General features: G+C 58.1%; 1 protein-coding gene across 4 annotated transcripts; it reads right to left on the reverse strand.

Annotated features, from left to right (window-relative positions):
- Positions 1-214: 214 nt before the first annotated feature.
- Positions 215-16,084, reverse strand: KIFC3 (kinesin family member C3). 4 transcript variants are annotated; one of them, XM_033069396.1, is made up of 21 exons: positions 16,002-16,084; positions 14,986-15,100; positions 13,212-13,357; positions 11,956-12,103; positions 9,610-9,806; positions 7,402-7,467; positions 6,857-7,000; positions 6,543-6,782; positions 6,170-6,343; positions 5,894-6,041; positions 5,675-5,805; positions 5,473-5,584; positions 5,163-5,344; positions 4,981-5,085; positions 4,632-4,762; positions 3,949-4,072; positions 3,389-3,518; positions 3,052-3,281; positions 2,281-2,415; positions 1,828-1,936; positions 215-1,355 (listed from the first exon to the last, which is right to left on the reverse strand). In XM_033069396.1, the coding sequence occupies exons 2-21, from the start codon at positions 15,068-15,070 to the stop codon at positions 1,330-1,332; spliced, it is 2,763 nt and encodes a 920-aa protein (XP_032925287.1). In that variant the 5' UTR covers positions 15,071-15,100; positions 16,002-16,084; the 3' UTR covers positions 215-1,329. The 4 variants fall into 4 exon arrangements, with proteins under 4 accessions (XP_032925287.1, XP_032925289.1, XP_032925288.1 ...); XM_033069398.1 differs by lacking the exon at positions 16,002-16,084 and adding an exon at positions 15,678-15,776; XM_033069397.1 differs by lacking the exon at positions 16,002-16,084 and adding an exon at positions 15,673-15,772.
- Positions 16,085-17,093: the final 1,009 nt, after the last annotated feature.

Consider the following 17,093-nt stretch of genomic DNA (forward strand, 5'->3'; position numbering starts at 1 on the left):
CTCGGTGGATTTAACCACTGCACTCCCGCTAATTGCAGGAACCTGATAGCTGCACAATGGGGTGGGGACTGTGCTGTCAGGCTGGCCCTGGGGGCAGCTGCAAGAGGAAGGATAGGATGGGCTTTTCCAGCCCTATAGGAGGTGCTGGGAGGAGGGAGGAAGCACCCACCCCACCTCAAGCAGGGTTCAAGAACACCACAGTGCAGGAGAATTTGCTTTAAGAGTTTATTTAAAATAAGTTTTGTTACAAAACAGGATATTTTTTAATTATTAAAATACATAGAAACATCTAATCTTACAAAAGGCTAAATTTACTTTTCCCTTTTCTGTTTTTAAATAGAACACGCTGTGGAAGCGCAAGAGGAGAGGGCTGTGGTGGAAAGAGCCATCAGTGCATCCAGCAGGGGTTTGCAGCAGGAGGAAATGTACCCACAGGTGGGTGTTGAGAGGTCCAAGGGCAGTGCCATCCCCTCCCATGCCCCTGCCAGCCACCATCCCCATACATAAGCCAAGAGGCTTTTGGGCTGGAGGTTTGGGGTCTTTTTGTTTTCCACTACTTTTCCATTCCAAGACCATGTAAACAGGTATAAATATTTCAAACACTTTCATCTCGACCACACTGTGATCTCTCTTGACAAGACAACTGGTAAATAACTTCACAATAGCTTCATTTGAGACTGCTCAATCCCCCCTGGTGCCATGTACTGCAGGCAGGGTGGGGCCCTGGCAGCACCAGCACCATGAGGAACAGCAGCTCGGCTCATGCACAGCACCGGGGGCCTTCATGCAACAACAGGGCTTGAGAAACTGGCAGGGACAGGAGCTGCTGGGATTTTTTGTTGCTTAACATGGAGGAAGTGCTGCTCTGAAAGACATCGGACAGCTGCCCAAACAGTCTTGCAGGAGCTGTGGCCAGGCTGGCCCTGTGGCAGTAGCCACAGCCTGAGGCAGGGCCAGGGGCTGGGCTGGCTCTGTGCACCCCTTCCAGCCAGATCTTACTGTAAAAGCAAAGCTGGAGGGAGCAACTCCCAGGAGCTCCCTGCTCTGGTTAAAAACATCTGTCCAGCAAAAATAAAACTCACAGAACTGAGCATCCGAGGGGGCAGACCTCTGCCCAGCACCAGTGTCCCCTACCCTGAGGGGGAGGACTGGCTGCTGGGAGACCCTTGACCCCATGCTGCTCATGGTGAGATGTGCCATCACCCTCTGGTCATGGGTTCTGATGGCCAAGGGACCAGCACCAAAGCCTTCATGTCTTCCAGCAGCCATCTCTGTGTCACTGTGAGGGGCTGGGTCCTGCAGTGGGTTTGATGCCGTGGCTGGCACTCATCACAGGGGGACTGGCCTCAGCTTCCCTGAGGGGAGACATCCACAGGTTACAGCAGGCAGGGGCACAGCCACCAGTGCCCCAGCCCTGTCTGGTGGCACTGTAGCAGGAGCTGGTACCACAAGCGTTCCCAGGAGCATCCCTGCACAGTCCAGCAGCCCTGCCCTGCCTGGGGAAGCGGGGTGAAGCAGGGCCCTCCACCAGCACCGGCCACAGGCACTCACCTGGCAGCCACGGCTGCCCCTAAGTCAGGCTGCAATTGAAGGGGAAAGAGGTTCAGCCTGGTGGCATTGCCCTCCCCTTGCCCCCCTGTGCCATCAGCAGTGCCTTCAAACCAGGGCACTCTTGTGGAAGTGCCAACCATGGCTAATTAGTGATTAGCTAATGAGCTGACTACAGAGCTGCTCACTCTCCCTTGCAGGCTTTGCCATGGGCTGGTGGCTGGAGCCTCCTGGGACAGAGGGACCCTGTCTGGGCTCTCAAGCTGTCCCACCACCCACCTGAGGTGTGGAGCTTCCTGCGGATGGAGGCAGAGCGACTGGAGAGCTGCCCCGGGCTGGGGGATGTGTGGCCCCGGCCAGGTGGTGCTGTGGAACCCGGCGAGTCACCCTGGGAGGAGAGGGGACACAGCCCCAGGGTCAGCCCAGCCCAGCCCCAGAGGGAAAGGAATGGGGATGGGCTTGCAGGCGGATAGTGCATGCCTGGGTAGTGGTGTCCAAATGTTCTCAGGGGCCACCACGGGGCTGCTGCAAAACAGGGCTTGGAACAGCCAAGCTGGCAGCATTGGCTGGACACTGCACTTTGGGGACAACCTGCATCCCACCAGGTGATTGTCCCCAGTGGAGGTGGCTCTAGGGGAACATCCAGCAGCTCTGGGGACCACATGTGGGGGCAAAACAGGGGATCCCTGGGGTGAGGGTGAGGAGGAAGGGCACCAGCAGTGTCTTGAGTACCTCCAGGTGTTCCTGGCTGGTCCAGGAGCTCAGCTCAGCCTTGCGGGAGACAGGACCCAGCTCCACAGAGCGAACCCTCTCAGCGAACTTCAGGGAGCACAGCGTCTCGCTGGTGTTCTTCTCAGCAGGGGACACCTGTGTCAGGGAGGAGCAGGCACAAAGTCACCCTGGCAGCTGCCTGTGCACCCCAGGGGCTCCCCCCTAGAAAACCTGCTGCTGCTGGCTGGTGAGATATTATTAACCTGCCCCTCCCAGGCTAGCCCCGTCCATCCAAGCCTGGGCTAGTGTCTGAGCCAGCTGGATTCCCTGTCACCAATTGCCCCAGTGCAAGGAGCAGCTGGGAATAGCTGTGGCAGGTGCAGGGGCTCAGACAGCCCCCCTGGAGCTCAGTGTGGGTGCCAGCAGCTGGGAGTGGGGGGTCACAGGGCAGGGGTGGAGAAGCTGCCAGAGCTCAAAATCCTCCCAGAAAAAAAGGGGATGGGGAGATGACAATATATGAAGAGACTGTGCCCATAGGAATAGCATCCATGTGCAGGCAGGCAGGGCAGGATCCTGGACCTCTGAGTTAATTCCCCATTCCTTGGCCTCATCTAGGGTGCAGAGACAGGGAGAGAGCTGCTGCTGGCACCATGATTGCACACTGGAAGATGTCCCATGGGTAAGCCCTGTCCCTTGATTCCAGCCCAGCACCTGCCTCAGTACCAGGGTGAGGGGACACTCAGAAATCACAAAGTGCCTGTGGGGATACAGGCAGTGGGTGCCCAGCCCTACCTGCACCATCATCAGGGTCTTGCTGTCGCCGCTGAGCGAGTCCTGCAGCAGGTAGGTCAGCTTGGAGTTGCGGAAGGGCACGTGGCCCTGGCGGGAGCGCAGGGCGTAGATGACATCGCCCAGGGCCGACAGGGACTTGTTGATGTGCTGCGCCTCGCGGAGCCGGCTGCCCTCCGCGCCCGACCGCCCGACCCGCTCCGAGCCCGCCAGGTCCACCAGGTTCAGCTTCCCTGAGGACACACAGCCAAACCTCACTGCTGGCATCAGCGCCCGGCCCTGCACAGCCCTGGGATGCCCCAGCCCGGCTGCCTCGGTGAGCGTTTGCTGTGACACCCACCTGTGGTGCGGAGCCCCGTGCTGCGGTCGAGGCCGCGGACGGTGACGATGAGGAGGGCGTGGGAGCGAGAGCTGTGCTCGTTCAGGTTGGTGCACTCTGTCACCCGCTTGATGTGGCCAAAGTCGAAGACCTGGGGGAGCCCAGGGAGTTGAGGGGGTGAGGCCAACCTGCCCCAGTCCCACCACAAATCCCCTGTGATCCAGGGATGTAACCTGAGCATCAGCCCCCCCATGGGGTGCCCGGCCCATCAGGGCAATGACCTCGGTCAGGTCTCAGCCTGGGTGATGCACCAAAGGCTGGGGGTGACAGGCAGGGCACTGCGGTGACAGCCGCATCCCACTAATCCCTCAGGAACTCTCTGGGCCCCACGCTTTTATTTTTAACCCCCTGTGGCTCACCCCATGGGACAGTGACTGTCATATCGCACCCACGGACCTATTTTGGTCTCTGTTGCTCCCCATGGCTTCAGAAATCCAGGAGTCATGCACCAAAGACCCCTCCCCAGTTCACTGCACCTCTGCTGCCACCCTCCTGTGCCCCCTGCCCCCCTCTCCCCACACCTTGTTGATGTCTTCCACGCTCTGCACCCTGAACTCGGTGAGCCCGGGCACGTAGAGCTGCCCGCTGCCATCAGGGCACAGCTTGATCTCCAGCTTCTCCTGCGGCTCCTTCCCCAGCAAGTCCCTGGGCAAAGGGGCACCCGTTAGCATTCCCATCCCAGGGGGTGCTGGCATCTGTTCCGCAGCTCAGGGCAGTGCCAACGCTGCCAGAGCAGCCATCTCTTCCCAGGAAAGCTGCACAGCCTATTTATAGACCTCAACTTTCTTGGCTCTCATGTGCCTCCTCTCACCCAACTCAGACCATGCTCCTATCCCTGTTCCTGGTTATTCTCATGGATGTGCTCCCACGCTCCTCCCCTCCTGTGGCTGGACTAGGAAGGAAAATATTTCTCATACTTTCAGCTCCCAGTTACAAATTCCTAAATATAGTGTCCAGGGGCAAAGGAAGGGGGAGAAGAGGATAACCCCATTGCTGGGAGTGATGGCACAGCTGGGAGCCTGTGTAAGCAATGGAGCTCATGGGAAGGAAAATGTGCACCAAATAAATTAAAAATAAATCCTTGCAGGTCCAAATGCAGCGCCCAGAGCCCTGGGACAAAATGTGAGGCCTAGGCAGGGGTGGAGGGATGTAGGGGAGAGCAGCACGGGGTGATGTCCAAAAAAGCTTCTTCCCCTGGCCGTACCTGAGCGCCTCGTTGTAGATCTCTGCAGCGCTGACGGTGATGGTGTAGTCCCAGTCGGCCGCCTTGCCCCGCACCTCGGAGAAGAGGAGCTGCAGGGCCCGCTGGTTGATCCCTGGGTTTGCTGCCGTCCCCTGAAGGATTGAAGTGACAAATGAGGAAAAAACACCCTTTGGCATTTTATTCTGTATTGTTTCTGAGCAGAAGCAAAGCCCAGGGGATGTTGTGGAGCAGCAGTGACCATCACTGATGCACACCAGGTCTGAGCTGGCCACCAGCCCGGGTGATGAGACTGGGCACTGCAGGGTGGGGAACTGAGGAAGAAGATGGAAACAAAGCCAAGCAAACTCACCTCCATTGTGTAGGTTTTTCCTGCCCCTGTCTGCCCATAGGCGAAGATACAGACATTGTAGCCATCAATGCAGGAGGTGACCAGGGCTTGAACCTCCTGAAACACCTGGGGGAGACAGAGGAGAGTGAGGAGAAGGTGCCTGCCTCCCCCCCTCACCAGCAGTGTGGAACGGTAGCACCCACCTCCTCCTGGGATGCTTGTGGGGGGAAGACTTTATCCAGCTCAAAGGACACCTGCTTTCCTTTGTGCAGGAGGTGCAGGACAGCGTCATCGTCAGCATCGAAGGTCACAGCGTTGGCTGCCTCAGGGCCCTCCCCATCCTCTTTTGTGATGGGGCGAACCCGTCCAAAAACACGGATGTTTCCTTGGGGAGAGAAGCAGGAATCAGCAAACACCGGGTGGGCTGAAGCATCCTGCAGCCAACCCAGCCCCCTTATGGGGACGCTCCCGTGTCCCTCCCGTCCCGCCTTAGGGACACCACGCCCCGCACACCTTTGAGCCGCACCAGCTCGTTGTGACACTTCTTGCGGAGCTGCAGCTCCCGCCGGTACTTGCGCAGCAGCTCCCGGTTGGTGCTGTGCACCTCCTCGATGGCCTGGCTGATCTGGGGACAGTGCAGAGCAGTGGCTCAGCAACTCCCCAGCACCTCCATCCCGCACGGAGGGGTGCTGGGTGCTGGTCCCAGGGGTCTCACCTCGGCCCTGGCGCTGCGCAGGGTCTCCTGGAGCAGCAGGGGGAAATCGCGGACCTGACGCTTCAGGCTGTTGTAGTCTTGGGTGAGGGTGCGCAGTGCCGGCTGCAGCGTCAGCAGGTTGGTCCGGACACCTGCAGGCACCAGGCAGGGTGAGGGGCAGATGGTGACACCCCAACAGCAGTCAGGCAGCACCCTGTGATCCCCCTGCACCCCCCTCACCTGCCAGGTTCTCATGCACCGCCTTCATCTCCACCTGGGCGCGGGAAAATGCCTCTTCAATGGCGCGGTTCTTCTCCTCCTCCATCGCCTGCATCTCCTCCAGCATCTGCCCATGGGCTCGCTCCAGCTCAGCCTCGTACATCATGATCTGGGAGAGGAGCAAGTGAGGGATGACACTGAGTGAGTGCCCACCTGCTGCCACACCGGGTCACCTGGCAAGCACCAGGCAGGCAGAGAATGTGGGGGGGTTCTGATTTACACCTACTGCACTCAGACCTGAGCTCGGAGCTGAGCCTCTGTCTTCTGGGAGTTCTGCAGCTGCTGCTCCATCTCCTTCAGCACCTGCTTCTGCATCCCCACCTGCTCCAGCAGGTACTGGTTTCGGGACTGGGTCTCGCACAGGGCTTGTTTTGCCTTGGCTGACTCCACCTCCACCGTTTTGATGATGTACTGCAGGGGAAAGTACCCACAGATGGGGTGTACTGGGGAAACAGCATCTGAAGGGCCTGGGATGGAGCTGTTGCTAGCCCAGGGGGAGATAATTTAGGAAATCACGGTGCTGTGCCGATGTGCTCAGGGCAGAGAGACAGGAGGGACTTGCAGGGCACTGTAAGGCACCCAGCCCAATCTGGAAAAATGGAGAGCTCACCTTTATCTGCTGGGGCTGGGACTTGAGGCTGGCGATGGTCTCCTGGCTGTCCCGCAGCCGCCGGCTGAGCCGCTCCTCCTCCTCAGCTCTCTCAGCCAGGGAGTCCTTGAGCCGCAGCTCCACCTCAGCCAAGCGGTTCGTCTTCTGCTGCACCTCCAGGTCCAGCTCCGCCAGCTTGGCCCGCGCCTCCTCTGCCTCCCGCTGCAGCTGGGACAGCTGCTCCTGCAGCCCGGCATTCTCCTGGCAGAGGACAGGACAGTCAAGGCCGTGTCACCCGCAGGTGTCAGTCACCAGTGCCACCACCGGCGGCTCACCTGCAGGTGGGGGCAGTCCCGGCACGGCGCCTGCTGCTGCCGCTGCAGCTCCCGCAGCTCCCCCTCGCACGCTTTCATCTCCTGCCGCAGCCGCTCGTTCTCGGCCGCCAGCAGGTCCCGGTGCTTCTCCGCATCCGTGCCGCCCTGTCCGGGAGCGGAGAGAGAGGACATGGAATCTCCACGCACCCCAGGCAGCCCCAGCTCACTGTATGAGGCAGCCCTCAGTGTGCCATTCCCAGCGAGTCCCTGCCTGTCCCATAGGGAATCACTCAGCCTGCTGCACTGACTCCTGTCCCCAGGGAGCCCCAACCCATAGAGGGGCTCTCACTTCCCACCACAGGGTGACAGCCCCAGGGTGACCAGTGCGACATTGCATTGGACAGAAAATCCCACGCTTTTGTTCCTCAGTTTGACCTGCACGGTCCAAACTGTGACCCTGGGGAGGTTTAATCCATCTCAGCCCACCCCGTGTCCCCTCTCCCTCCTCAGTGACACAGAGCTCAGGTCCCTCAGGGCAGAGGTGGCTCAGTCCCATCCCAGCTCACCAGCTCCGAGCGCAGCCGGCTGATCTCCTGTGCCTGCTCCAGGAGCTTTGCCTTCAGAGTTTCCACCTGTGAGCACAGACTGGGTTAACCAGGAGCACTCGGCAGCTTTCGGAGGAGACCCCGCGGTGCCGCCCCAGCCACCACCGTCCAGCCTGCCTCACACTTTTGTTATGCTTTAATTTTCCACCTGGCTCTGAGCGCCTGATTCACACGAGCTGATTAAAATGAGCATTAATGAAAGCTTTGCTTTGACCTTGTTCAACCATGGGTATAATTTGTCCCATGTTGAGCACTAGCAGAAACCAATATTAAAAAAATAAAAAGGCATCATCTTTGGAGAAGGGAAAAAACAAACCTACCCATAACTGTGTTTGAAGAGCCAGAAGTGCCTTGTGCTGCCCTCACAACCAGTTTTGCCCTACCTTCTCTATTTTTCTTTCTAGGAAAGTTATCTTGGTACAAAGAGAGAACAAGAGCTCTTCAAGAAGACCACATGTCTGAGTCCCATAGGATGATGCTCTCCATCAACCCCCATTTGCCCATCTGATGGGACCAGGCTGCCCGCCCTGCAAAACCAGGTGTATTTAAAAAATCCTCAACCATTTTTTGTGTAGAGACCAGTGAGGCTCTCCCAAAATCTGCAGCTGTTGGAATAAACAGCAGCAGTGAGTGCTTGGTGAAGACAGAAGTCTCATGGGCTGGGCTGTAGTGGTGTTTTCCCACCTGTTCTCTCCTCACTTGACCACCATCCCCCAAATCCCAGCCCAGCCCCCAGTTTCCCCACTCCAGAAAGCCACCAAACCCCTCTCTGGGACACGCCTGGATATTGCCCCATCCCAATAACCAGCAAGCACCTGGCCCTCCGTGGACCATAATTTAGGAACTGCTGATTAATAACCAATGCAGATGTGCTGACATGGGGCTGTAATTAATCTGGTAAATTATTCAGCCGCACCCTTGCAGAGATGGCAGTGTGGGCAGCCCCTCTGTGTGCCCTGTGCTTGGCAGGGCTGGGAGCTGGAGCACGGCCAGAGCTCCCCAGCTGCAGGTGGGGAAAGGTGACTGATCCCAGGCAGGATTGGGATCCCCCTCCTTCCACAGAAAGTCTCCCTGGCTCTGGCTGGGGGCCGAGCGAGCGCCGCGCGCTTGAGTGGGAAAACCCCATTTCCACATCCACTGAGGGAGACTATTAAGCTATTTTTGTAAGTATTTTTAAGGGAGGGGAGGTACTGAGAAGAAAAGAGTTGCGGCTTGTTCCCGGAAAGCCGCAAGCCCAATCAGTCGGCACACACGCCGGAGCCTGCCCACCATTCCCTGTGCTGTGGCGCCCAAAAATGCCAATGCTCCTCCATCCCCTACCTGCTCGGGCATCTCCAGCTGCATCCTGCTCTCTGGACGTGACAGGGGCTCCTTGGCAGCTGGATCTGGCTCGAGCCATGGCCCAGCCATCCCAAAGCTTTGGAAGTTTGGGGCAGCTCTTTCGCTCCAGCCGGCGTCAGCTGCGCTCGCTGCCGATCTGGCCAGCTCAGGGCCAGAGCCCGCTGTGCTCACGCTTGTGTCATGCAGAGCATGCCAACCAAATGCAGGACAATTACCTCCTCCTTTTTGACACCCGTGGAACAAGCAGAACCTGACTGTAACAGCTTCCACAACAGCCACATGCAAATCTCTTTACGAGCAGCCAAAATTTCCATGTCCCTGAGACGACCCAAGTACTCGTGCTGAGGATGTGCCTGCATCAGTGCAGGAGATGGTTTTTGAGGGGGCATGCCACAATGGCCAAAACTTGTTCCTTCTGATAATTCTGTGCTTTTTCATTCACTTTCCACCTGCTGGAAGTCCCTAAATTAATCTGCTAGGTCAGTCTAACAAGCTGACCCCACAGCAGCTGTCCTGTGCTGAGTGGATGGATGGATGACGAGTGCAGAGCTGCATCCTGATGCCCAAAGCCCTCCTGGCCATGTTATGGCCACAGTGCCACACACCCTTGTCAGCACTATTGCAGTGTCACTGGGGACTATAATCACCCCAAGGGAGACACAGCCAAAGCTGGTGCTCAGGAACACCCAGCAAAGATGCTCAATGATGGAGATCCTACACTCCTTCCAAGTGCAGCCATCACTAACTGCATGCCACAGTGCTCCAGCCAAGCCACACCTGAGGCTGAAGACCCTGATGGACCCACTTGTGTCCCTGTCCCCACCATACCTGGCCTTGCAGCTGGAAGGAGAGGGAGAGCTCATTGTTCTCCTGGGCAGCGAGTTTCTCCTGCAGCTCCAGCAGCTCCTCCTGCAGCCGCAGCTTCTCCTTCTGCAGGTGTGCCATGGAGGCCATCACCTCCTGGATCACAGGGAAGGGCCGGGCTGCGGGCAGGCTGGCACGTTTGCCACTGCAGAGCCTCCCTCCTGCAGCATGAGCAAAGAGGGAGCTGGTCAGGACACAGCACCTCGCTGGGGAGCAGAATGCCAGCCATGGGGAGTCCCCGTGGGCTGAGCTGCAGATGGGCACGCAGGAAACTGGATTTGCACAAGTGACGTGTCAGAGGTGCGTCCTGAGTGCCGAGGGGCTCACCACAGCAGGGCTGGCTAACAGTGGGGTCCGGCTGGGTGGGAGCAAAAGGGATCTGCCCATGCCAGCAGAGCATCCCAGGCCACAGCACAGAGCACCTGCCCAGGGCACTGCAGCGTGCCCCTGCCCCAGCACACACCGAAATGCTGCCTCGCTCAGATAACAACCGCCCTCAGCACGACGCTGATTCACCCCGGCATCCTTTCTTCTGAATGAGCAGGTGCCCGTGGAAAAGCAGTGTGTGATCATGTCATTAAAGTCTGCGTCATTACACACAAGCATAATGGAAGCAAAATTTAAATTATACAGGTACCCTGAATGGCCATATTGCCTAATCTTCGTGTGTTTGGCTTTCTAACCTTCCTAGTATTATTTTAAACATCACTTTCTGCATGTTAATAGAGCCACCAGTGCTGACAGAAGCCAACCTGGCCGTACATCAGAGCCTACCAAATGACCTGGTAGTTCCCAAGAAGCAATGAGCTGGCGTGACTCATTCCCAACGTGGGGATGAGGCACTGTGGCGGCAGGACTGATGGTCAGGATCCCGGCTGCCCGGCGCCCTTCCCTGCCTGCCGTGGATTTCATCTGCTGCCACCAGAAACCTGAGGTTTCACAGGCAGGAGCTGGTGCTGGGAATCGCTGAGCTGCCTGCAGGAAGATGCTGCCTGCTTCATGGGAAACGTCCTGAATGCAAGAAGAGAGACTTTTTTGTCTCTGAGTCAGATTTTCTACCCCTAAATGGAGTGAAGGAGGCAGTGTAACATGTAAAAAGATGAAATGCTGGGACCAAACCACAACTCTGCTGCTGACTGCACACCATGGGGCTTATCTGGCAGTGGTTGCAGAAGCGATCACCAGGTTTTGTCTTCCTGCCATGGGTTGGATACCCCAAAAGAGCACTGTCAGGTACTGGTTCTTCTTTCTTTCCATGCTGAAAGGTCAGCCCAGCTCAGGCAGGGGACCACGGTCTTCTCTTTAAAATCAGCACACAAAAAACCCAAACAAAAAACTCACACTGAAATCTCCAAAGTTGACAGGAATGCTACCTCTACCCCCTGGGGAGTGTGCAGAGATAAGACAAAATTACAAGAAGCACCAGGCTCCTCTGGACACACTGCATGTCTGCACACATCATTCACAGTAATTCTGGGCTGGGACCCAAGGCAGAGCCAGGCTGAGAGCCTCAACACTCAGCTGCAAGTCAAACTGCCAGGCAGGAAAATCCTTCACGGATCATGCCTCCACACTCAGCACCTTCTTCCTGTGACAGCATCCATGGCAGAGGAGATGCCAGCCAGCTCTGTGTTACATCTCCCCCTGGGCAGATGTGCTGGGGCTCATGCATGGTGTGAGCGTGGCAGGCAGGGCACAGTGACCCTCCTGCTTTCCAAGACGCAGAAATTTCCAAAATTCAGAAAGCCATTTGGAAAGATACCTGTTCCTCAGCTCTGCCCTGTTAGCACTGTCAATCAGACCCCCTTTCTCCTGCATCCCTGCCTCTTCCCAGCCACTACCCCACCTCAGGAGCTGTTCTGGGATGCAGCTGGGGACCAGGCCAGGAGCAGCTCCTGAGATGTGCCCTGACAAGCTCACACAACTCAATCCTGACAGAGAAAGACAGGAAACCCTGGGATTTCCCCACCCTGGCACAGCCAGGCACGCTGCAAGCGTTTCCACTCACGTTACATTTTCCTTAAGGAGGAGGAAACAGCAGTGGGTTCATCGGAGCTCACCTGCTCTGTTCATCCAGCTCAATAATTCATCAGTCCCTGCCACCAGCCAGCAGCTGGCTGGTGTTGGATTTCCACTGTGACCTGCTCCCACAGCGAGCGCAGCCACACATCAATGTGCACCCCAAAAGGGGAGAGTTTTCCTCAACACCCACTGGCAGATACCAAACCCTCATTCCATCCCATCCCATCCCATCCCATCCCATCCCATCCCTTCTCCAGAGCACCCAGCCCTGCATCCTGCTCCCCTCACCTGCTTTCTCCAGGTTCATGGTGGGGGCTGCCTGCAGCGCTGCGGCAGCCGCTGGCTCACGGGGGGCTGCAGGCGGCTCCTCCGTGGCCGGTGTCGGGGCGCGGGGCCGCGGCTCCTCCCGCCGCTTGCACCTTGAGTCCCGCAGGGCCTGTGAGCACAAACAGGTCAGGGAGCTGAGACAGTGCCCGCCCACACCGTGCTGGACACGGTGCCAGCAGCTGGCACTCCAGGAGGAGTGAACAGGGCGGGAAGTGCACAAGACAGAACAGTGCAGCTTGGGGAAACCCTCCCTCCTCTCCCTGTTGGGAAGCCACCACAATGAACTTATCAGTTCTCCACACAAAAAACTTCTCTCAGCTTGGCCACACAGTTATACTGAATATTTCATTTTTTTCTCTCTATGGCCTTAAAAAGAAAGAGACTTTGACTTGCAGGCATGGCTCATGCCTTGCGGGATGGAGCCCAGCTCCATAAAAAACCAGAAGAAATCTGAAAGGAGCTTTCATAAGGCTGCTATGAAAGGGGACGACCAGTCAAGCTCACCCTGCTCAATAACGCCTTTTCTTTCTTAAATCTTATCTCACAGCCTGTGGCATCACCCCAAACCTCACTCCAGCAGAGGGGCAAATACAAGTACATGCCAGTAATTCGGGAGTAATTTGGAAGGAGGCGGCAGCATCCTCCTGGAGAAGCCGCGTGTCTGCGGTGCCTCTACATCTGAGACTCCAGAAGGGTTTTGCCGAAGGGAATTCATTGAGGCTGGTGATAAGAAGGTGTTTTCCTTCTTTTCAAAGAAGGGGAATTTGAATGATTTGCCTGAAGCCTGGAATGAACTAGTGGCAGCTACAGCAGTACATGGTGTCCTGACACTGTCCCTGGCCGTGGCACCCTTCCACCTCCTTCTCCTCCATCCCACTGGCAAACACCACCTCACAGCACTGCATTTTCTTACCACACTTCTGCCTTGAGCTCTCCTGCCAACATGACCATAAGTGACCCAGAAAATGCTATTCTGTTATGCACACTGTTCCTCATTTTTGATACCTTTCAACTTCCCAGAGATGCTTTTCCCTCCCCACCCAGGCAGCAGCTCTGCTCAAGGCACACACTGCTGGGGGCCAGACCCAAACTGGTTGTGGTGAGGGAGGGAACCAGTTGGCTCCCAGCTGGATGGCTCAGATGGGTGCAGGGCATCCTCCCCATCACCCTAAAACTGCCCTCCCCATACATGCAATGGCTGGCTCAACATTCCTCACCTGGAGAGCCCGGTAGAGCCCACGGGGGTTTGCAGTGTCCGGCCAGTTCACGCTGAGGATTTTGTGGTGAAGCAGTGCTGGCAGCAGAGGAGCCCGGGCAGAGGCGCCTGCTCCACTCCCAGTGCTGAGCCTGTCCTGCCCACGGCCTGAGATGGAGCAAAGAGCATCACTGGATCCACCTGGGAGCCCAGCACAGACACAGCCTTTGGCCAGCTCAGCAAACCCACCTCCTCCTCCTCCCTGCACCAGTGTGGCAGAGACAGTGCATGACTTTTATTAAAAATGTTAATTATGTTAATTAGAAAAATTAGCACTCCGGGGGGTGGAGACTGGCTGCCAATGACTAGTAATGAGAATTCAGGGTGTAGGTTCCATCTGGCCTCTGCAGGACCAGATCTGTCCCCTCACCAGGGATATCCCAGCTCTACTCCTTGCCAAGCTGCTCCACTTCCTGCGATCCTATCTTGGAAAAGCTGCCAAAGCCAGCTTGCATCACCAAAACCAGACGGACAGACCCTGTGACAGCGTCACCTCCCTCCACTGCCCCCAAATATTTCCTTCATTTGTCAGGCAGCCAAACCCAAAAGCAGCCAGGGCAGCACTTCCCTGTCCTGCTGAGCCACACAGAAGGAAACAGCAACTCAAGGAGCTTTCTCTCACGGCTGCATCCTCCTCTGCTACAGGAAAAGCAGCTGGCAAGGGCTCCATCCCACTACATCCCACTGCTCGGGGACCATGTGCCCCTGCACCTGTCTGCCACAAGCGCTGCCACCACTGCGGGCGGCCAAATCTCTTCTCCAGCTGGCAGGGGAAAAATCAATCGTTCACAAATCAAACCTCAATAATGCAGCTCTTTTCCCTTAAAACTATCTGGAGGAAGTTGGGCCAGAGATGGGAGCAATGTCTGGAGGGAGATGTGCCCTTATGAAGTTACTCCATCACTCTGGATTTCTTCCCAGTCTCTAATTATCCATAACATTTTGCGCACGCCATGAAAATTGAGCGTTTCCAAAGGACTGACGAACGCCCGGGTAACAGGCGACGAGTTCCCCATCCCAGCACGGGCAGCAGCAGCCCTTGGGCAGAGAAGGCACTGAAAAACCCTGGTTTTGGAGGCTTTGATACCAACCAGCATTTGGCTGGACTGGCCTGAGTGCCAGAGAAGAAGCTGTACCCAGAGAAGCGGCTGCCAGCACAGAGGGATGTGAAGCCAAGAGCAAAAAAAGTCCAAAGAGGGGGATTCAGCCTCCACCTTTGCCAAAACCCATTCAGCACCGTTGGTGAGGGAGGTGGGAAGGGCTCTTTCCCAACAAAGTGCTGCAGGTTGGGGCAAGCAGCTGCCCGCCTGCCTGTAAAGCAGCTCAGCCTCCACAGAGGAAAACTCTGACTAAACTCACCCATGGGTGAGGGACAAGGGACAAGGAGCCCTTCCAAGGAGCCAAGGCTGAAAAGAGGCAAAGGTCCCGTATTCACCCAGCCATGCAGATCACTCTGTTTTCTATCTTACATGTTAAATTTTAACCTTTCTCCCTAAGTTTCCCACTTGGAAGGGCCAGGAGGGAGATGGACACAGCCCTCTCTTCTTACCAGCAGGCTGCCCAGGGCTTTGTGCCTGCTTCTGAGTCCCCATTTCTCAAAGCTTGACCTTCATCCGGAAAGAAATGTGAAAAATGCAGGCTGGCCTGTTCCCAGCCTCTCCTTCCCCAGCGAGCAGGGCGTGAGCGCGGCAGGCTGAGCCCCAAGGGGCAAGGACAAGCCACCGTGCTGTACTCACCGTCCGGGGCAAGGTCCTTCGTCTTCCAGGCGGCTCCGGCGGAGGGCCCGGATCCCAGATCCCAGGCGGTGCGGGATGTGATCATGGCACGGGGGTCCCGAGTACAGCAGCACCTCTGCGGAGAAGCGCAAGGACGGACATCTCAGCCGGTCTCAGTGTCCGGCTGTAAATCCCAGTGGGACGTTCTGGAGCAAAATACGACGGTAACACCGGCTCCGACTCCCGAAACCCGCAGGAAGTTGCATCAATCCCGTTTTTTGCGCCCGAAAAGGCGACAGCCCCGGGCTCCCTCCGTGCTCCCGGCGGATGTGACATAAATGGTGTCTGTAATTAATTTACTCATTCCTGAAGCCTCTCCAGGCCCCTCCTAACCCCGGGCTGGGGCTGACTTTAGGGAGTTAAGAACTCCGGGACCACGGGCAGCCCTGCAGCCGGGCGGCACCGCACCCACCGCATCCCGGCGCACACACAATGCACCGCACCGCACTGCACCGCGCACAGCGCTCCGCTCACAGCGCTCCGCTCACACCGCCCGCTCCGCTCACACCGCTCCGCTCCGCTCGGCACCGCCCGCTCCGCTCACAGCGCTCCGCTCCGCTCGGCACCGCCCGCTCCGCTCACACCGCCCGCTCCGCTCACAGCGCTCCGCTCCGCTCCGCTCCCCGCGCACCGCTCCGCTCCCCGCACCTCACCGGGGCCGCTTCGGCGGGGAACGGCACGCGGAGCCGCCCAGCCCACCCCGGGGTCCCTTGTTCTCCGGGCAGGCGGGACCCGCAGCGGGGCGGTCCCGGTGCCGGTGTCAGCGGGCAGGAGCGCAGCCCCGGTCCCGGTCCCGGTCCCGGTGACCCCGCCCGCCGCGGGCTAACGGGGAACTGCGCTCCAGCCGCGCCCCGGGCGCTCCGTGCCAGCGCTCCCAGCCCGCAGACAAAGGGATCCCCGGCCCGGCCCGGCCCGGCTCGGTTCGGCCCGGCTCCCCTGTGCCGGCGGTGCCGGTGCTGCCCCGCGGGGCCACTCACCGGGCGCGGGGCGGCGGCAGCAGCGGAGCACCCGACACCAGCCCCGGCCCGTCCCCGCCTTCCCGGGCACTTCGGTAACGGAAGCGCCGAGCTCCGCCCCGCACTCGTTGCCACGGAAACCCGTGAAACCCCCGACGGGCGGCGGAGGCGGAGGCGGGGCTCCCTTCCCGCACCGGGCGGCGGCGGCCCGGCTGCCGAGAGCTCCCGGTGTGTCCCGGGGCACCGCGGCCGCTCTGGCCAGAGCCCTGGAAGCACAGGGGAGCCCCGGTGTCCCGTGCCATTCCCAGGGCGGTTCGTCCCCACCGTGCTCCCCGACCCTCCCCTGGCACAGCGCTGGGGGCTCCCGGTGTGTCCCGGGTACTCTCTGCCATTCCCACCCCAATCCCGGTGCTCTTCAGGGAGTGTCAGTGTAACCGCATCCCACCTGTGCTCCCCTCCTGGCATCACTCATCACGGTGACCCTGGGGGACCATGGGGACACTGGTGCAGATGACCTACACACCAAGGACCTGCCCACCCGAACTCTGCCCTCCTCACACTCTGCCACACCGTCACTGCTCCCAAAAATCCACTGGCAGCAATGCCAGTTGGCACCCCAGGCTCATCGAGCCCGGGGGCACAGATAACACATGAAAAATAACCTTTTCCTAACCCAGAGGCATGGAGAAAACAGCCTGACATGCCAAGACCTCTACAAAGGCCCTGGTGTCAGAAAGGCAACAGAAAATCTTGCTTTAAACATAATATATACGCATTTTTAGGGTGTGATTTGTATCTGCCTCCCTGGATTGCACACACAGCCCTCACAGTAATGGCTGGTTAGGGTGACACAAGTCACTCATGACTTGTTCATGGTAATGAACTGGCAGTACCGGATATTTCCCACAACAAAGCTCAACTTGGCATCCGTGGTGGAGGCAGCGGGTGCCCTGTGCTGATGGCTCACATCCTGACGGCAGGCTGACCTGTGTCCCACGGGTTTGGGGACACAGGAGTGGCTGTCCCTTGGGAAAGGAGGGTTTGATGTGCTGTGCTCCCCTCACACCATGTGTCCTCCATCTCCGATCTCGCTGAATTCAGTCCCAGCCTTTT

The sequence above is a fragment of the Catharus ustulatus genome, chromosome 11, assembly GCF_009819885.2.
Source record: "Catharus ustulatus isolate bCatUst1 chromosome 11, bCatUst1.pri.v2, whole genome shotgun sequence".
NCBI classification, from domain to species: Eukaryota; Metazoa; Chordata; class Aves; order Passeriformes; family Turdidae; genus Catharus; species Catharus ustulatus.